Source organism: Girardinichthys multiradiatus, chromosome X (genome assembly GCF_021462225.1).
Source record: "Girardinichthys multiradiatus isolate DD_20200921_A chromosome X, DD_fGirMul_XY1, whole genome shotgun sequence".
Lineage (NCBI taxonomy): Eukaryota > Metazoa > Chordata > Actinopteri > Cyprinodontiformes > Goodeidae > Girardinichthys > Girardinichthys multiradiatus.
This window is the reverse complement of record NC_061817.1, coordinates 15,728,532-15,749,646: the sequence shown is the minus strand read 5'-3', so window position 1 is coordinate 15,749,646 and position 21,115 is coordinate 15,728,532. Positions and strand designations below refer to the sequence as shown.

Below are 21,115 nucleotides of genomic sequence, written 5' to 3'. Positions count from 1 at the left end.
TAATAAAACACCGCGAGATTCCACAGCCTGAGGTTTCTGCAACGTGAGCTCGTGGGGGGGGGGGATAAATTCACTTTTCTAGGTCAGCTCCAACATGACATTTCTCTGATCTGGTATGATTCTTCTTTCCCCTTCCTCCCACGGGAACAGCAGGTTTAAAAATAACTTTTTAAACCCTTAATGCAACATTAAATGTCAACATTGTTAAAAGAATCAAAGAAAAACTGTGACCATGAAAGAACTGTGGTTAAGTGTCACCTAACTATCATGTTATTATAATCTTCATTAGGTGATATGAACACAGAGAGTAGCTGATTCCTATGATCTGTGTGGGATCAGAGAATGTCAAGAATTTGATTAGTAGCTATAGTTCCTTTACTCATGGCACGCTTTGTTCTTTAAACAGACACAGACAGTTTTGCAGTACAAACTAGAGGAGGTAATGCACCATATTTAGCTTTTATGCCCCATGTGCCTAAAATGAGTCCCTCATATTTTCGCTGCATACAGGATTGTTTGGCTTTCTTGTAGAACATCTTACTCAAAATCTCCACTTACTAGTGCTTACAGTCGTGTGAAAAAATTAGAACACCCAAATGAAACAGTTAGAACGCCCCAATTAATATTCAGTTCTTAATTAAAATGTTAACATACTGATGTGTACTCTTGTCTATTTATGCTTTACTCAGTGAACAAAATATATATGTGCTTTCTAGCAAAGGGAAAGGTAAGGGTAACCTACCTCCCAATAGCTAGTATTACCTCTGAAGCTATTAGTCTTCAGTGAGAACAGTTTGCCCATCTCCTTACTTTGAGGTGTGAGATATTTTAGGGATTTCTCGCTTGCACCACCCATTTCAAGTCATTCCATGGCATCTCAATTGGATCATGATCTGGGCTTTGACTTAGTCCAGGACTTTCCATTTCTTAGTTTTCAGTCAGTCCTTGGTGGATTTATTGGTATTTTTGGGTCATTGTCATGTTGTAGGGTCCAGCTCTGCTTCTCATATACAGTGGAATTCATGGTTTATTTCATTATGGTGAGTTGGGCAGGACCTGTTGCCGCCAAGCATCCCCAAACCGAGATACTTCCACCTATAAGCTTCACAGTTGGTTTGAAGTTCTTTTCCTGGATTTCTGTAATTGGTTTACTCCAAACATATAATCTGTTCTGCTGTCCAAACAATTCAGTTTTTGACTTATCTTGCCTAAGTACATTATTTCAGTCCTGGCCATTTTCTACATTCTCTGTGGCAAACATCAGACTTCATGTCTATCTTAGAGAGCAAATGTTCCCACCTCGTATAAAAGTTAAACTTGTTCAGTCTCATTCTGATTGCACAGGTATGCAGTTTCACTTTAAAATTAGCTAGAACCTGCTGTAGGTCCCAAATACATATCAGGACCTTTGGAGACTTCTTTTAGCATCTTGCAGTCTGACTTTGGGTTGGCCTTGCTTTGATGGCCAGACCTGTGGATACCGGCAGTTTTTTTAAATGTCCTCACTTTCAGACAGTTTTTTGAACAGTGGAACAGTTGATTTACAATTCTTTTGAGCTCTCTTACCTCTTACCGGACTCATAAGATGCTACCATTACCTTTCTGAAGGCCTCAGACAGCTCCTTCTACCTTACCCTTGTGCTCACTCTCACTTCAACAGTCAGGACCACACGAAACAAAATGTCTGAAATTTAACTAAGACAAACCTTCTTCAGAAGGCTGAATTACAATGTAATCACCTGCACCTTATTTGATACCTCTGTGTGTAATTAAGACATGCAAGGTCAAATTTAGGCTGGAAGAAATGTAGGGGTGCCTAAATGTATTTCTCACTAGAACTTTTATTTCTAATTAAAGTTTTAAATGGTCTTTTCATCTGTTTTGAATGCTTCATGTCTAGCTTAATTAAATAGCTTAAATCGGTCAGCATTATTAAATTTGATAAGAAATATCAGTAGGTCTAAATATGTTACCAAAATTCAAAGCCTTTCGTTAGATGCCCTAATTTTTTAACATGATTTTGTGTCATATCAAATATACAGAGCTTTGCAAAACTATTCACACACCTTGAACATTGTCACATTTTGTCACTTAACACCACAAGCTTTAATTAATTTAATTAGATTTTGTGTGACAGTCCAACGCAAAGTAGGGCCTAACACTGAAGTGGAGGTAAAGCAAATACAGCAATTTGTAATTTTAAATAAAAATCTGAATAATGCATTTGTATTTAGCATTCATTACCATGATAGCCATCAATAAAATCCAGTGCTATCAATCGCATTCAGAAGTCAATAATTAGTAATATTGTTGTATAAAGGCCTCTGATAAAATATTTTATGTAAAACATATTCAAAAGTTACAATGGCCCAGTCAAAGTTCAGAGCTAAAATTCAATTGTGGGATGTGGTATTTGTGGAATGTCATCAAAACTGATGCTCGCAGATAGATGGTTTCCATTCGATCTGACTGAGCTTGAGTCATTTTAAAAAGAAGAATGGCTTCAAATTTCTGGTGCCCTTCATCTCTTCCTGTGCCTCTTTGATACGGGAGCAGATGATATTTCGCTTTACTGCAGACCTACCTCTTTGTCAGGTGTATGGATTGTTGTGGGGCTCCCTGATGTCGGTCTGCCTGTGGCTGCTGTGGCCCCCAGGAGCTGAAGCAACCTTCCCTGTTCTTCTATTGGTCACTGAGTGTTGCAGGGTTTCTGCCCTTCTCACCAATCTGACAACTTTGCACCTTCATGTGATTTACATACACTCCTACTCTACACACACTAACACACACATGTAGTGTCTTGCCATCCTTACAGGGACCTTGTATTGACTTTCATACATTGCTATAAAATAACTCTGACCCTTACCCTAAACCTAACCTATACACAATTCATACCTTAGTACTGAACCTAACCATTAACCCACATAACCAGTGTCCCCTTGTGTGGACTGGGCAACATGTCCACACCGTATTGGTGTTCCATTAGGGATAGATCCACACAAGGTTAGACACACACACACACACACACACACACACATATAATCCAAATGGCTAAAGGTCATACTAATACAGGTTATATTTCATCTATGTGGCCAGACTACATTAAAGTCAGTCAGCCAGTAAGAATTCAATGTTGGGATATCCTTTTGTTGTCCTGGCACATGTAGGCAACCAGTTTCTACATATGATATGCCTGACATGCCTAAAGAGGACATGTGAAAAAAATAAATCAGAAGACTTCTCCTGAAGATATATGCACCATGTCTTTCCGATTTTTGTCCGTAAAAACTTGTACGTATCATGTATCATTTTCCTTCATGCGGTACTTTGTGTCGGTCTGTCATACTGAATCCCAATAAAAAAACATTGATGTTTGTGGTTGTAACATCGCAAAATGTGAAATACTGTCATATTCAATAAATTAGAATATGCATTCTGAGGAAGCTAGGTTGTTCGATTCAAATTGAAAATAACCTTTACAACCTTCAAATAATCATGTACAGTTATGCACTCAATACTTGGTCGGGAATCCTTTTGCAGAAATGACTGCTTCAATGCGGCGTGGCATGGAGGCAATCAGCCTGTGGCACTGCTGAGGTCTTATGGAGGCCCAGGATGTTTCGATAGCGGCCTTTAGCTCATCCAGAGTGTTGGGTCTTGAGTCTCTCAACGTTCTCTTCACAATATCCCACAGATTCTCTATGGGGTTCAGGTCAGGAGAGTTGGCAGGCCAATTGAGCACAGTGATACCATGGTCAGTAAACCATTTACCAGTGGTTTTGGCACTGTGAGCAGGTGCCAGTTCGTGTTGAAAAATGAAATCTTCATCTCCATAAAGCTTTTCAGCAGATGGAAGCATGAAGTGCTCCAAAATCTCCTGACAGCTAGCTGCATTGACCCTGCCCTTGATAAAACACAGTGGACCAACACCAGCAGCTGACACAGCACCCCAGACCATCACTGACTGTGGGTACTTGACACTGGACTTCTGGCATTTTGGCATTTCCTTCTTCCCAGTCTTCCTCCAGACTCTGGCACCTTGATTTCCGAATGACATGCAGAATTTGCTTTCATCCGAAAAAAGTACTTTGGACCACTGAGCAACAGTCCAGTGCTGCTTCTCTGTAGCCCAGGTCTGGGGAATGCGGCACCTGTAGCCCATTTCCTGCACACGCCTGTGCACGGTGGCTCTGGATGTTTCTACTCCAGACTCAGTCCACTGCTTCCGCAGGTCCCCCAAGGTCTGGAATCGGCCCTTCTCCACAATCTTCCTCAGGGTCCGGTCACCTCTTCTCGTTGTGCAGCGTTTTCTGCCACACTTTTTCCTTCCCACAGACTTTCCACTGAGGTGCCTTGATACAGCACTCTGGGAACAGCCTATTCGTTCAGAAATGTCTTTCTGTGTCTTACCCTCTTGCTTGAGGGTGTCAATAGTGGCCTTCTGGACAGCAGTCAGGTCGGCAGTCTTACCCATGATTGAGCAGGTATTTAACATTAAGCCCACATTTATTTATTAAAATCTTTGTGATTGGTGTGATTTAATATTCTAACATTAAATGCCATGTATTCATTAGCTGTAAATAGAAATTCATCATAAATTAACAGAAATGTTAATGATTAATTTTTTTAAATATTATAATTTATTGAATATGACTGGTGTCACCTTTTCAGTTTAATTCAGTGGATTCTGTAATGCCCAACCCTCGCCACTAGAGGGCAGTTTATTCTTTATCAAAATCTACTTTCAATTGCTATCGCTGCTTTAAAAAATTACTGCCGGCACCTCTTGCATTAGATTTTTTTTACAAATCAGGAAATGTTCACTTTTAGGGTTTTGAATCCATTTATTTTTAGAAACTGAGTTACAATTTTACAAAATACATAATGCATTTATTTGGGTCTTTAAGACACTTTAAGCCTTTTTGACTCTGACTATAAATATAACATAAGAGCTACAGTTGTTTGGGTTACTACATTTAGCTACACACGTATTTAAATGTACAGACTAGAATACAAGAGGCCTACAAGAGGTCCTGTTCCACCCAGATGGTCTTCTTCTGCTCCTCCAGAATTCTGTCTTTGATAACCCCTATCAGATCCTCCGTCCCCGTCCAGGAGTCGGGCTCCAGGGTGGTGTACAGGCAAGGGATGGCATCTAGTTCCTTTTCTTTCGCACGACACAACCTCACAAAGTTATCTTCCGACTCCACGCGCAGAGGCAGCTTCCTGTGTGGACAGGAAACAGGAAGGAAACAGTTTTGCGGTGGTGAATGCGGTGATATTTGGAACCCAGTATCTCAGATGCTGAGATCATGTAGACACTGTGTTGCAGCGACCTGACTGTTTCAGTGTAATCCTCAAGGATGTTACAGAATCCACCCTGAGACATGTCAGGCCTCAGTTTTTTTTTGTGTTTTTTTTTTTGGTAATCTTTACTTAGAAACAGCAGAACCATATTTTTAGAAATGGTTCCATTAGTTTGCAAGTAGCTCATAAACAAAGCATAACTCAATACAAAATCTATCTTTTCTGTCTAATCTCCAATCTGGACATATAAGTTTATTATGACAACCGACATGCATTTGGATTTGGAAAAAGAGGTTTGGTTTGCAACTGTGGGGTTTTATGGAACAAGTTCAGAGTTTGGGTTAGATTTACCTTAGCTTCTTGACATTTTTCTCACAGATCTTGACGTAAACAATGATGGGATAGATCTCTCTCCGTAGAAGGTGCTTGACACAGCTCAGCTCGGCCTCCAGCAGGCAGTGTTTACCCTGATGACACATAGAGAGGAATCAGCCCTTCAAAACAAATGCAGATCTGCAGCCGTGGTAGCTAACAATGTGCAGCCAGGGTATAATCTGTCTGTTAGTTAACTGCGTAGAGTGCTGTTGTAAGGTGCTGGTTTACAGTTTACAGTTTCACACATTGGAGTTTCATACTGTGCCTGTGAATGTTTATGTTTTCTTTAACAGGAAGGCCAGCCGGTGAGTGTCGGCAAAGCAGTCTTCCACTCTTGTGGTAAACTGATGCAGTTGTTTAAAAAGACAATGATGTTTGAGGCCATCCCATTAAATAGTTACTGAGAAATTATCTCCCTTCCTATGTGCCAGGTTGTCTCATGATTTCAATCAGCTATGATGTACATAGTGTTTGACATTCGCTCTGAAAGTCCCCTGGTCCTTTATTTAAAAGGTGGGAAAGATGTTGGGTAGCTAAAATAAAAACATTTGTTTTTAACCTTTTGACCAGTATGACATCAACTATAAGCTGATATGATTTGGCCTCCAAATATGGTCCTGAGCAGTTGCGGTTCATCCTAGTCATGGTGCTGTAGAAGGCAAGTTCGATTATAAACTAAAGAGCAGGTCAAATGCTGTTTCGATTCCTTAAAAACTGTGAAATAGCCCTTTGATTTAGTACCAACTAGGACTCTTCTAATCACATTCAAACTTCCACGTTAATAGTCATACATAGTGTGCTCCATGTTTACAACCTTTTACAGTGTAAGCACTGTAAGACGATGTAAACATCCTGTGTATCTTTCTATCTAGTTTCTTAGCGATATTTGTTGTCTCTTATGTTTCCTGCATTTCACCTATTATACATTTCATGTCATTTTATTCTAGTTGTGTTTACACTATTAACATTGTTTTAAATTTTAGGTGTGTGTGTTGATAGTTGTTTGCATGCTTGTTTCTTGTTTTAACATCAGTAAAATACACTTTGTTACATTTTATTGAATGAAAAGAGCTCTATAGATAAAATAGGATTGATTAATTGATTGATTGGTTAGTTCATAAACTGATTGGTTGATTAATATTTGAGCTTCACTAAAATGTGCCCTTTTTGCTGTCAAAGTTTGGATTCCATTTGGCTAACATAAAAACGCACATTTCAAAAATATAAATTTCCTATGCGCTCTTGCAAGATAGGTTCAACAATCCTCTGAAATGGTTGCACTCATGCAGCCCACATCATGACCGTACCATTTCTGAGTTTTATTGTTGAAACTGGGCTTTCACTGTAGTTGTTCTTGTCAGCATTGGACCAAACAAATAGTGACCCAGCTAGTCTCACTTATTCAAAGAATCTATGCACCTCTTCTGTTTAAACCAGAAAACAATTTTACAAGTTACATGAAAACAAAAGGTAGTCTAACTTCCAAACCCACTGCTGCTGCCAGTTATGCAAGTCTGCCTAGAAACATATGGCAGTGACATTCATGACCTCCACTTGCTAAAGGTAATAAATGCAGGCAGGATAAACACCTACTTTGGCTGCGACAGCTTCAATGTTTTCCCGGGTGATACATTCGAATGTGGCCTGTTTCTCCTTGTAGTGAATGAAGGGCTCCACGTTCTGTTTCAGACGAAACTCCTCCTTAGACAGCGTATCTGGACCAGAAAGCATAATGGAAAGGCAAGGGGGAAATGTGATTTAAATGTCACATGTCTTGTTAATTTGTGGCACTGAAGGGAACACGTTCAAACTGTGCTCCTTTGCTGATGTACACAACAGCATGGTTAATTAGAAGGAACAGAAACTTGAGGTTTTTGCCCTGGGGACCTCCATGTCAGAAAGTCATAGAACAGCTCTTGCCAGATGTTCAGCTTACACCAAGAACATGTCTGATGCCCCCTCCTTTGTCAGGAAAAGGATGCTTCCCTTGGGAATGGGGCGTAAATTCTCTAAGGGCTATCAACATTTTTGGGTAAGTGTAGTTCAGTGTGGTATGTAAAATCTGTGTCACTGACATCGCAGTGCATCGTCTCACTGGTTATCAACTAGGCCATCTTCTGTGCTGGCTTCATTGTATCTCTGGTTACACTTCTTAACTTTTTCACCACAGTACAGTATGACACATGACTTAAATCCCCATGGTGGCTTCTTTGTCTGTAACCCTCATCCACATAACTATTTCTGACCCATCACATTATACTGCCAAAAACACCCTGGGATTACACCCAAAAGAGGGAAAAACTCTCTACATATACAATGAAATGACATGTCTTACAAAGACTTATATTGCATGCTGTTCATCATACACTTACCCGGTTTGCAGATGTTGAAGTCCATGGCTGCACCCATGTTCAGTATTTTCTGAATAATGGTCTTGGCCAGTGCTGCTGGAGTAAACAGAACTGGTCTTCGCCTTTGGGTCCGCTGAGGGGTGACAGGACTGTAAGGGATCAGGTTCAAACTGCTGCTCAGCTCGTTGTCTGGGTCAGCAGCATCTGTTTATAGTCAACGCACAAGTACAAAGAGAGACATGCGATTAAACACCACATTGTTAAAATGATAGGCTGTTTACTATCACATTCTGAATTTGATTTGTTTTTTTAAGGTCATAGGTTCTTTTCACACACATCTCTAACATAAAAAGACATTCTGTAACAATGCCTTTTTAAAACAAAAATGCCGCTACTTATATGAATGATGAGATGTCCTCTGGCACAGCAGAGCGTGACTGCCTATCAAAAAACCGATCGCTTTCTTGATAAGAAAAATAACTTTCCAACAGGATTAATGGCAACACAGTACTGTGACACGAACCCTTGGAAATTTGACCTTTGGACACATGGACATACCTTACATTTAGCAGATTATGTTTTTGAGATGGGGAAACAAGCACTGTGCAGGACTCTGAAGTCATCCTGATCAAAAATTGTTTAATTAGAATCATATCAATATATGTCAAATTGTGCTCATTTAAGGTTAATGATTCTTTTTTGTTAGTTAAAAACTCAACGAACTAGAGAAATGATTCACGATTGGCTAAAAACCTTTAAACTGTGATTTGATGTGTTAAACACAAAATGCTTTATCATTGATATGACTGGTAAGGACTGAGTGAGCACCCTCACTTTGCCCAAATATCCTATTTTGAGGAAACTGAGGAGGGTATATTTTTACTCTGCCACCAAAAACAGCCTCTTAGTTTGACACATTCTGTTCCAGTGGGAGACTTATGTTATTTTCTTTGAAAATAAACGACCCAACCCTCATGGATGAGGACACAACACAGTTCATGCCATGGCGATGACAGATAGCATGAGCTGAATTAGCTGTCGCAGTAACAAGTTAACCAAGTGTTGTTTGTGGGCATAAAGCTTCTTAGGTCATAAAATGAGCAGCTTAACTATGATTTGTAATGTTTTTGTGACGTCTGTCAAAATAGTTGACATCCAGGCATTGCTTTATTAAATTAAATCAATAACTTCTCTCTGCAAATGTTCATTCTGCATGCTTACCCCTGATAATTAGATGTAGCAGCAACTTGTCCGACCCATATAAACAACAGATTGTATATCAGTATTTTACATTCCCTTCCATCCACCACATGAACAGGATTGCATTAAAGGGACATTAAAGGAGCAAAACGACAAGCCTCTGTGAGAAAATTCACTGTGTACAGGTTTATAAACTTCAGTAGGACGATAGATGTTTTCCGGATACTACAATGCAGTTTAACTCTCACCCATTAAATAAAGAATGTATGAAAACGTGACTTTCAGCTGCTTCCATTCACTGCTGCTATGTTTAATGCAATACCAAATAGGCTATTCTGGTGAGACACCTATTGGGATAAATGAGGTTGCTGACAATTTTTTGTAAAATTACTGCTAGTCAGAACAGGAGCAGAAATTACAACGCTATCTAAATACTGACAGTATATATATATTTATTAATTTTTCTCACCATTGGTGGATAACAGGTAGACTTCAGACATAGCGGATGTTTGTATCTGCTGTGTAAGGTCTGAAACAGTAATGCTTTCAGATAACCTGTCTCCTAAATTCCTCTCTTCAATAGACAAATTGCTCTTTTGATCTTTGACCTATAAAGTCACATTCAAGAGTACACAGCCACCTACTCTTGTCTCAATGTGGCCATTGGGTTTCGTGTTTGTGTGGGTTTGCTATTCCTTTCAGAAGGCCATCACTCTTTCGCAGCTTTCTACTGCTTGCTCTGCTGCCTTTTGCCAGCTTTCTTTCCTTCACATATTTATAATGAATGTTACTAGAATTAAGATACGAGGCTAATTGTAGCTAAAAAAGAAAATGGTAAAAGGAATATGATATAGACAGTTTAAGATTTTAAAAAGCTTCTGGGTGATTTTTGTAGATCTGGTCATGCGGCATATTTGAGTAGACCACCATTTTTTTTTTGGAAACTAGGTTTTTTATCAAGTCTGACTATTACTTTGCAGACTGAAAGTCATGTTGTCAGACCATATTTAAATGTTTAGTCAGGCTTTTATGGCACCATGATAAATGCTGATAGTATCACTTCTGTGCTTCACTGTTAAATCTGGACTTTTATTGTGGTAGTTTGGGTCAGGATTGTCTTTTTGTGTGTTTTGTGTTACTTTATTTTGTATTTAGAGCTTTGTGTTAAGAAGATCTTAAAAAACTGATTGTATGCTGCGTCCTTCACACATTCTGACATAGAAACTGACCTTTTAGATTCCATGTCTAAAACCTCCACCTGTCAGGATCTGCCATTCTGGGTTCTGGTTTGTGTTTTTGTTCTGTGGGGTTTTGTTAGTTTTATTTTCTTAATTATTCCTGAAGTTTTGTGTTCTAATGTGTGCTTTATCACAGCAATCATGAGTTGTTTGAGTTTTGTTTACCTTTTCTGTCTGGGGTTCTTTTATCTCTTCAGGTTACTTTGTTAGAACTTATTTTCCAGATTCTTATATTGTTATAGTTTTCTGAGTTTTGTTATTTAGTCCCTTCCCCCATGGTTTAGTTTAGTAATCAGTTTCACCTGTTCCTCAGCCTCCCTGCTTACCCGGTCCACACCTGATTCTATTCCCACTGATTGCCTGTCTCTCCTTCCTTTGTTCCACACTCACTTCCCTCAGTTTAAAAGGTCATTGTTTTTCATTTCCAGTTGCTGGTTCCTCCCGTTCACTACCATCTTGTGTTTTCTGCTGGCTTTATGTTTCCTCGTGGGGAAACTCATGTGAGTTTTGGGATCGACTAATGTAAAACTTTAAGAAACCTTTTCATTAAAGAAAGAAGCTTGCTCTCATCATGCTGCTGCCCAGTGCTTGTCTGCATTTTGGTCCTCTACAGCCACAGACTGTGACACCACCGTCGGTGGTTCAGAATTGTTTTAGAAGTGAGTTGTTTATCTTATCTATGCAAATAAAGGCCTCAGCAGCTCTAATCAATGCCACTATAGCTATTTTTATACATCCCTTTTACTTTAGCTTTGTTCAGTTGGATTTCACGTAGGTGACACATCCTGTTGCTTCTCTCTATCTTAGTGGAAGCTCATGGTTGTTTTTAAATTTCTCGCACCATCTTATTGCAGCAAGCCATCACAATAAGAATATTTCTAACCTGACTTTCAGTGATCACAATCACATTCACTTCTGTTGCTGTCAATCTACACTTTGTGTTCAACATTGGGTTTTAAAGGTAATTGTTTATAAGAGATGCCCCGTGATGGACTGGCGACGTGTCCAAGGTGTACCCGCCTCTTGCCCATAGACTGCTAGAGATAGGCACCAGCTTCCCCGCAATCCACTATGGAACAAGCGGTAGAAAATGACTGACTGACTGACTGTTTATAAGAACCACGTCCTTTTTGTAGCCGAGTCGGGTCCCCGCTGGTTGTTCACTTTTAAGCAGACGATACATTTTCTATAGAGTTGATGACGGGGCTGTTCCAGAAGCGTAACAATAGTATGCTCTATCCTGTTCCAAAATCAGTATTAATGTGTGATCTAGATTATGTCCTCTTGGAAAACCCATCTTAGATTTTTAACCATTTGACCCAAATTGTCCTTTAGTGTAAAAACAAATTGTGTTAGAGTGAGAACAAGCAATGAGCAAGACGCACAAAGGTTCAACTCTATCATAAACTGGAAACTGATGGAAGCTCAATGTCACTATCCACTGCGAAGAAAGTTAAAATCCATATGGACATAAAACCTCTTTTTATATCAGTGATGTGTGCTTTAAAACGAGGGTGCCGACTAAGTAAAGAAAACCCTTGTTTTAAAATCAACACTTTCTAGCTCTCATGAAATGAGCAGCCAACATGGACAGTACAAATCCCTTGTGGGGGGGGAAGCTTTGCTATCAAACAAAAGCAGGGTTGACCTACTGGGTCACAATGATGAAGAATGTTTGGAGGAGTCAAGATGCAACTTTCAGATGTATGAACCTTGCACTGCCTGTTAAGCATAGTTATGGCAGCATCATGCTGTGGGGTTATTTTCCTGCCAGATGTACTGGTGCATCAGACAAAGTAGATCGATGTATGGAGAGGGAATACTGCCTCCAACCTCTGCAGTTTCACCATAACCTTTCTATTGGATAAAACTCGGACACAACTCAATGTTTCCAACAATACAATGAATCCAAACGAACATAAAAATTGTTAAAATTATACTTATATTTCAAAGCTGATGTAAAGTATATCCTATAGTCAAAGTCTTAATCGTCGTCTGTTAGTATTTTTTTTATTTCACTTCCCTTTCAGTAATGGTACACTTACTTAAACAACTTCCTAAAGACATTAATTTGCCTTTCTCAACTTAGAGTAAAGTCTGCTTTGTTCACCTCTGACTGCGTGTTTCTGGTATCACTTGGTATCAGCTTTGGTGTCATGTTTTTTCACAACCCTTTCTATCCTCTGAATATTGTAAAAGTTCTGCTTTCACTGACTCTGTGATACAATGCACACTTCTTTTTTATTTTAGATTTGTTTTTGTGGCACCAGTGACCTTTATTTTATAATTGTTTTTTTAAAGTAGGCAGACAGGAAATGGGGTGAAGAGAGAGGGAAGACATGCAGCATGGGATTCGAACCAGGGAACAGCCGTATCGAGGGCTGAAGCCACTACACATGGGTTGGGTGCGATGCAATGCACATTTCATTGGCCTCCAACAGACTAAGTTGAGATCTTCCGACATGTTGGCATCTTTCAGTGCACACAGTTAAACATTTTCAGTATCTGCTATTTTTATTCCTTACATTTCATGTCATCCAGGGTAACATGTTTTAACTTTCGAAAATCTTAAATTGTTCGTTCAGTATAAACACCAACTTGCTTTGAAGGCTGTGGCCTCAGCTGACCTGTTCCTGTCTATGCACCCTTGCTGCAATTCCACTTCCTTTTTTATTTATCTAACCCATCAGCCTTCAGAGAGATCTGCAGTCTTTTTATATCAAGTGACAAAAAACCCAACACATAAATTCCCAGTTAAGCTTATTTTTGCGGTTACAAGTTCTAACACCCCTCCTTTCAGCATCTAATCTTAAACTGCTGATTTAAACATCTCTCTCTCTCTATATATATATATATATATACACATATATATATACATACACTGCTCAAAAAAATAAAGGGAACACTTAAACAACACAATATAACTCCAAGTGAATTAAACTTCTGTGAAATCAAACTGTCCACTTAGGAAGCAACACTGATTGACAATCAATTTCACATTCTGTTGTTCAAATGAAATAGACAACAGGGGGAAATCTTTGGCGATTAGCAAGAAACACTCAATAAAGGAGTGGTTCTGCAGGTGGGGAACACAGACCACTTCTCAGTACCTATGCTTTCTGGCTGATGTTTTGGTCACTTTTGAATGTTGGTGGATCTTTCACACACGTGGTAGCATGAGACGGACTCTACAACCCACACAAGTGGCTCAGGTAGTGCAGCTCATCCAGGATGGCACATCAATGCGAGCTGTGGCAAGAAGGTTTGTTGTGTCTGTCAGTGTAGTGTCCAGAACCTGGAGGTGCTACCAGGAGACAGGCCAGTACACCAGGAGACATGGAGGAGGCCGTAGGAGGGCAACAACCCAGCAGCAGGACCGCTACCTCCGCCTTTGTGCAAGGAGGAACAGGAGGAGCACTGCCAGAGCTCTGCAAAATGACCTCCAGCAGGCCACAAATGTGCATGTGTCTGCACAAACGGTTAGAAACTGACTCCATGAGGATGGTATGAGGGCCCAACGTCCACAAATGGGGGTTGTGGTCACAGCCCAACACCGTGCAGGACGCTTGGCATTTGCCAGAGAACACCAGGATTGGCAAATTTGCCACTGGTGCCCTGTGCTCTTCACAGATGAAAGCAGGTTCACATTGAGCACATGTGACAGACGTGACAGAGTCTGGAGACACCGTGGAGAGTGATCTGCTGCCTGCAACATCCTTCAGCATGACCAGTTTGGCAGTGGGTCAGTAATGGTGTGGGGTGGCATTTCTTTGGAGGGCTGCATGGCCCTCCATGTGCTCGCCAGAGGTAGCCTGACTGCCATTAGGTACCAAGATGAGATCCTCAGACCCCTTGTGAGACCATATGCTGGTGCGGTTGGCCCTGGGTTCCTCCTAATGCAGGACAATGCTAGACCTCATGTGGCTGGAGTGTGTCAGCAGTTCCTGCAAGATGAAGACATTGAAGCTATGGACTGGCCCGCCTGTTCCCCAGACCTGAATCTGATTGAGCACATCTGGAACATCATGTCTCGCTCCATCCACCAACGTCACGTTGTACATTCAACTTTTTACAGAAAAAAGTATTCAATGAAAATATTTTATTCATTCAGATCTAGGATGTGTTATTTGAGTGTTCCCTTTATTTTCTTGAGCAGTGTATATCGAGAATGAGTTTGAGTACGAGTATATATATATATATATATATATAAAAATATCTATCTATATCTATATATATATATATATATATATATATATAAACAGTTTCAGCAAGAATTTTCAGAATAGTGTTTCTTATCTTGTCGTCACTTGAGTGTAGGTTCGTCATTGTGCTCACCTTCTTGTCTGGCCAACTCATAGCTTTGCCTTGCTAGTGTTGCGTTGGCTGAGTTGATGATCCTCACACGCTCGTTGCTGTTCAGTCGCTTGTACTTGATATCCACCCTGCTGACAAACTAGAACCACAGAAGACCGGGGAAGAAGCTTATCAGTGCGATGTTTGGTTCAACATGTTTCTTTTAGGGAAAACTGGCTTTACAAATATAAATCTAAAAACTGTTCCATGCATTAACAATCAGTCACTTTCGTTTTGATGCCACTAAATAAAATCCTTTGCAAACAATTTTGTGATTTAATTTCAGTCTAAATACAGTATTAATCAGAAAAGCTGCCAAGAAGTCCATGGGACTCAGCAAACGTGGAAGAACCTGATGAGAGCAAACCTTTTACCTGACATGCAGATTGCTACGACTGACAGAAAACTCAGACTGCACATCACTCTGAACACACAGTCCTTGCAGAAAACCTGTTAGAGGCTGCAAAAACATGTGACTAGGGTGAAGGATCACCTTCCAGCAGGACTACTTCTTAACATACAGAATAAGCTACAATGGTTTAGATCAAAGTACATTTATGTGTTAGAATGGCCCAGTCAAAACAAAGACCTAAATCTATTTGAGAACCTGTTGCAATACTTAAAAATTGGTGTTCATGGGGTGGCGAGTGGCGTAGCAGTAGGAGAGGGCTCCGCATATACGGTGGCTATACAGCTACCTGAGGTTCAACTTCTGAACACAGGACATTTGACGCATTTCTGCCAGTTTTCCATCTGAAGCCTGAATAAAGGCCACTAATGCAACAAAATCTTAAGAAAAAGAATATGTTCACAGGTGTTCTCAGAGACTGGCTAAAAAATGCACACCATGTTTTCCAGGTTTTAAATGTGAAAAACATGTTTCCTTTTCTCTCCACTTTGCAATCAAGCACACATTTTTCTTGGTCTGTCACATAAAATACCATCAATAAAGTGTGTTGACGTTTGTGGGTGCGCCGTGACAAAATGCGGAAAAGTTCAAAGGATGTTAAGCATTTTGCAAGGCACTGTAGCTTCAACTTGCTGCTGCTGTGAGCACATGACATGTTTGGACTTTATTACCTGCAAGATCTGACTGAGGAAGATGCTGGCTCTGGACAAACGAGGGCTGGCTTTAGGATCAGGAGGTGAGCCGGCCTCTTCTGGCTGTAAATTAGCCTAGGCAGACAGGATCATAATGAAATAAATTACAGTTAATAAATATTTGCATGCACAATCATAGTAAATGTGATGCCAAAAAATAGGATACAAGACTGATTGTCAGGGTTCAGTCTGAACCCATATATGATATCACAAGTTTTTCATTTTTAAGATATGCAAAGGTTTCATAATCATCTGAGCTCACCATTATAACAAACTCTGCAACATTGGCATCTCAAATATTTGTAGAACAGTCACAGTTTAGAGTAGATTTAATCACATATTTCTGTTGTTTTAATGGTGAACAAAACGTTAGCCTGGATTTCAACAGAAAGTCAGAAATATTTGCAACTTTCCATCTAGTTACAATCTGCATAGTGCATCCTAAATCTAAATTAGTACTGTGTTAAAATACAGCACCTAAAAATGTACAAAAACGGGTCAAATATATCTGATTTATTGAGGTTTTGTGGGGGAGTTTGTACACTAGTTTGCCAAATTGGCTTCCTCTTTGTCTTTCCTATTGAAAGAAACTCCTCTGGAAGCTATTGAGCAATTGTCAGACCCACAAAAATAGACTCATTAAAACAGAGTGCTGAGAAAGAGCTTCATAATTCGTCAGATAATTAGTTGTTTTCACTAAAGAAAATCTAAGGAAATTATGTAGATTCTTACTCTGCTGTTGTGATGGCCTTCACATTCTTCTTTGCCACCTCGACACACAAACTTCTGAATCTTTACCAGGAGAAGCTGCTGAGCTCTGCAGTCACACACAAACACTCATAAAATTCTCAAAGGCATGAATTTAAATCAGTGCAGAAAATACTACAGAGCACTAAAAAAGTATCTGCAGCCATTATAGATTTCTTCGTTTTTTTTTTGTTGTTTTCTTTTATGGTCAGACTTAAATTTTTATGTTCGGCAAAGATAGCCTGAAATAATTCTGGACTTTGACTAGGCCATTTCAATACACCCATTTAGTTTTTGTTTTCTTTTGTTTCTTTTAATTTCTCTCACTATGGTTGGCTGGAAATGCCTTTGTAACCCTTTCCAGACTGATAGAGGTCAATGAGTTTCTCATCTGATCCTGAATTTCTTTAGAAATGTGTTGCCAGACAGGTTCCTTTCAGGATATTTCTTGATACTACAGGTCTGGCAGTCATCACTGCTGAATGTGGCTTGTGAAACTCAATCAAAAAAATGTAGTAAATGACAGGAAATCTGTGATTTAACAAAGACACCAATATGATTTCATCATTTCAAATCATCTTTAGAAAATAATTTTAAAATGTGTGATAAAAAAAACTGAGGAAATCTTTATGCGTTTTTCACAGCACTGCAGAAATATTTAGTCATAAACCATCAATTTCTTTTTGCTAGAATAGATAATGTGATAAATGTGCAGTCACCAAGCTATGATCTACAACTTCAGAGAGTCAGCGTCTCAGTGTAAAAAAAACCCTACCTAGAGTTGCTGGGTATGGTGCCACGCTCAGGCAGGTCCAAGCCAGTGTAAGGGTCCACACGCACGCACAGCCACTCGCAGCGGCCCAGGTACCTGGTATCCAGAACGTGCACCACCTCATCGCAGCGCACACTCAGAGAGCAGCTGTCTGACTGTCCAGAGATGTTGAGGTTGACTCTGATGTAAAAGGAGTCCCCTGATGCTAACGTGCCGTCGGACAGATTGCTCTGGAGCCGGCGATATGCTGGAGAATGTGCGTACAGTTTAATTCAGATAGAAAGTGTAAAGTACATAAATAACTAAAGTATCTCATTGTAAGGTTTGATTTTAAGAGCCTCAAAACAGCCCCTGGGCTTCAACAAAGGGCAACTGGGGCTGAAATGGTACATGCTTTAGTAGCTTCCTCGGATTTCTGGCCAAGGTTTGGTAAATTAACCAAAGCAAATGCTGCATGTACACGCAAGAGATGCCGGTACCGTGTTGGTCCAATATATATGTATCATCCACACACCTCGTTCAAGCCAGTTGCCATTGATTTAACCTTCAACCTCTTAAACAACCTCTTAAAAAAATTACTTACAATCCAAACTGGCTCGATAGTGCAGCTTGATTGTTCCAGAGCAGTGCTGCAATGTCCAGTGGGCTTCTTCCTGAGTACTGGTATCCAATGAAATGTTTTGGTTTTCCCCTCTTATGTACCCCTCAAGCTGGTTAGCCAATCACAGAATAAAACATGATTCAGAAACTCATTTATGGAACCTTTTGCATATTTGCACCTATAGAATATTAAAACAAGTTAAATAACTCTGTTCATAATATTTCTGAATAAATCCTTTGATGTAATCAGCAGCCATCATTTTAATGTGGCAATTTTACCTGATATTTGACTCATTTAACTTTCAGCATGACCCTGCAGACCTGCAGAATGTTAACTTCTTACCAGCAAGAGGTGGTGGCCTTCTCGCAGCCCTGCTCTCTCTGCGTTGGATCCAGGCTGAACCATTGAGATGAAAATCCCGCTCTCATTGCCACCGACCAGCGTGATGTCCTTCAGAAGGTTGTCGCCTTGCAACGGCAGCTCCTGCACCGGTTTTATGGTGGAGCTAATCCTAGAGAAGGAGGACAAAGACGGGCGGAACGGCCTGCGCACAATTCCCACAAACACCAAAAGTGTGTTATTAATGGAAGATGCCTGTCCGAGAAGTTGAATTGTGGTCAGTCATCTTTAATTAAGAAGATGGAAAGTTGTAAAATACCTCTCCAAAGAGAATTTCCTGAAGATATTGTTGACCTGCTCCAGATCATATGCGTCCATACCCTCTGATTGATGGGAGGAGGACGATGAGATCACAGAATTAGGGCCATCTTCTGAGGCAAAAACAACAAAAGGCAACACACAGAGACATCAATCAAGATATTCATTTTGGAAGATGAAAAAGACCAGATTTATCATTCATATTGTTTCTAGGAGGTTATATAAAGGTTATATAAAAGCACATTACCACACTCCATTTCCATGTTGTCGCTATCAAAGTCAGAGAGGCTACAAAGAAAACACAACATAAGGCCTTTGGTGCTAACTCACTCCAGGAAATTAAAGGTAAACCAATTTAAATTGATTAAAAAGGTGTGAGATAAGAATAACCTGCTGTACAATCACTAAGAAGAAACTGATGTTTTACCTGCGGGGCTGGAAGTCATGTTCCTTTTCCCTCTCTCGGCGATACAGCGATGCCTTCTCAGGAGGCTCTGCCACGATGGACTGGATGCTGTCATTACGGTAACGGAGCTGAAGTTTCAACAGAAAGAAAATAATGTATTGATTCAGACGAAGGAGCACAATTTAATGTAATCTGTAGCATTTAATTTAATTCCACTAGAATTCATTAAAATGATTAAATCTAAATACATTTTATTCAAATCATTTAAGTTACATAAACTGTAAAAACATTTTGTTAAAATAAAATAATTTCTAATTAACAAATAATCTAAATTTACTCTGATTATTAATTTCACTATTTAAAATGTAGTCCAAAAAGATTTGATTAGCACAGTTATCATTAATTTTATTAATTGCATCAAGCTAAAACAATCTATGTAATTAAAATACATTTAAATCAATCATAAATAATCTTTATTTCATTTCAAATCATTTATTTTATTTGAATAACTTAAATCAACATCAGTTAAATAATTTTAAGTGAATATATATAAAAAATTTAATTAAAATAAATTAACATATGCCCAGGCAATGCCTCCTTACCATATTTTGTCTGTGCTGCTCCACAACTATGCTGTGTGGAAGGGGTGACGGAGCAGAGGAAAGTGGGGGAGCAGAGGACAAAGGGCACGTGGGGGACACTGGGCAGCTGGGTGAGGGAGGGAGAGAGTTGTTGTTGCCGTTGATGTTTGGCGTCTGAATATCCAGGAAATCTCCACCGTTGACTGAGGTTGAAAAGTGGCGACAAATGGAGATTAAGTTACACAAAGAGACTAGTATTGTTACTGCTGAATGCATTGTGGGGGACAATAATAATATCCTGCTTACTTGGACGTTGGCTGGCGTCTGAGTTAATGTGAAGCTCTTTGAACACTGAAACTGGAGATTTAGCTCGGATCTAGTGAACAAAATATTGGAACAATTTTTCTTACTGACTTTATAATCAGTGAATATGATGCATAGACCTGTTTTTTAAACAAATGAAAGCAACAGTGAGTCATATTAACACATAGCTGAAGTATTTGCTATGCTCAAATGCCCTCAACCAATTACTTCCAGAAGGAATTATAATTTAGATTTCAAATTGCTTCAAAACATAACTTGTGTACACGTTGTAAATGTAGAGGATGGCTTACCCCCGCTTTAAGGTTGGGCCTACGTTTGAGTCGTGGCTCCTCAGACGGGCACTTGTCCTCAGGTGACTCGTCGCTGGACCATTCTTGTTTATCCTCAGCCGCATGAGATATGATGGGTAGGGGCATGTCCCTCGGTAAACTCTGCCAAATCAAAACAAATGTAGACGCATAAACACAAAGTTAACTTATAATTTTAAACCGCAGCCGGGTCTCCACATTTTAGTCATTGTTTATATACTGGTGTTAGCGCCGCAGCACAGCTAGCTCCAAAAGGAAGTTAGAAAAGCAGCCTTTTACAAGTCCTAAGAGCAACTGGTTTAAAAATAAAGTAACGTTTTTTTATGTTCAGCATTTTCTGGCAGGAGCAAACATTAGGTGGGTAACAGTGGCTACTGTGACAACAGTTAGTTTGGCAATAATATATACACTGTTAGGGTTTGCAGAATGAGCTTGGCAATTCAATAACATAAATAAGACCTAAAGCAGGAATGAACTAGCATGTACACACAGTGCTAGCCATATTTATTATCTCCCCCCACCCCCACCCTCCAGTGTGCAAAAAGCCTTAAAGAATTGTATTTCTTTATTGTTGTAACGAGCTCACACTGAAACATTTAGAAAAAAAACAACCTTCAATTTGAGCGCTATGTTATGAAATAGCTTTTTTTTAAACAAGTACTGGCTTTTCACACATTTTTACTAATAATGTGCACTGTACACAGTGTAGTTTATACACAATATCTAATTTAAGATTTGTTGTCATACTATTTGTATGACAAGTAGCCCAGCCAAATGAAATGCATCACAACATG

General features: G+C 39.6%; 1 protein-coding gene across 2 annotated transcripts in view; it reads right to left on the bottom strand.

Annotated features, from left to right (window-relative positions):
- Positions 1–4,824: 4,824 nt before the first annotated feature.
- LOC124862517 (caspase recruitment domain-containing protein 11-like) overlaps positions 4,825–21,115 on the bottom strand; it is a 32,831-nt gene continuing 16,540 nt past the window's right edge. Inside the window, exons 10-25 of one of the 2 annotated variants that reach the window (XM_047356479.1) lie at positions 20,304–20,444; positions 19,996–20,065; positions 19,711–19,892; positions 19,130–19,236; positions 18,950–18,990; positions 18,704–18,815; positions 18,388–18,589; positions 18,028–18,154; positions 17,448–17,691; positions 16,658–16,742; positions 15,905–16,000; positions 14,807–14,924; positions 8,055–8,237; positions 7,276–7,397; positions 5,659–5,774; positions 4,825–5,226 (exon numbers count right to left, since the gene is read on the bottom strand). In XM_047356479.1, the coding sequence (XP_047212435.1) occupies positions 5,022–5,226; positions 5,659–5,774; positions 7,276–7,397; positions 8,055–8,237; positions 14,807–14,924; positions 15,905–16,000; positions 16,658–16,742; positions 17,448–17,691; positions 18,028–18,154; positions 18,388–18,589; positions 18,704–18,815; positions 18,950–18,990; positions 19,130–19,236; positions 19,711–19,892; positions 19,996–20,065; positions 20,304–20,444 (2,151 nt within the window). In that variant the 3' untranslated portion in view covers positions 4,825–5,021. The remainder of the gene's footprint in view (positions 5,227–5,658; positions 5,775–7,275; positions 7,398–8,054; positions 8,238–14,806; positions 14,925–15,904; positions 16,001–16,657; positions 16,743–17,447; positions 17,692–18,027; positions 18,155–18,387; positions 18,590–18,703; positions 18,816–18,949; positions 18,991–19,129; positions 19,237–19,710; positions 19,893–19,995; positions 20,066–20,303; positions 20,445–21,115) is intronic. The other variant, XM_047356480.1, reaches the window with a different exon arrangement.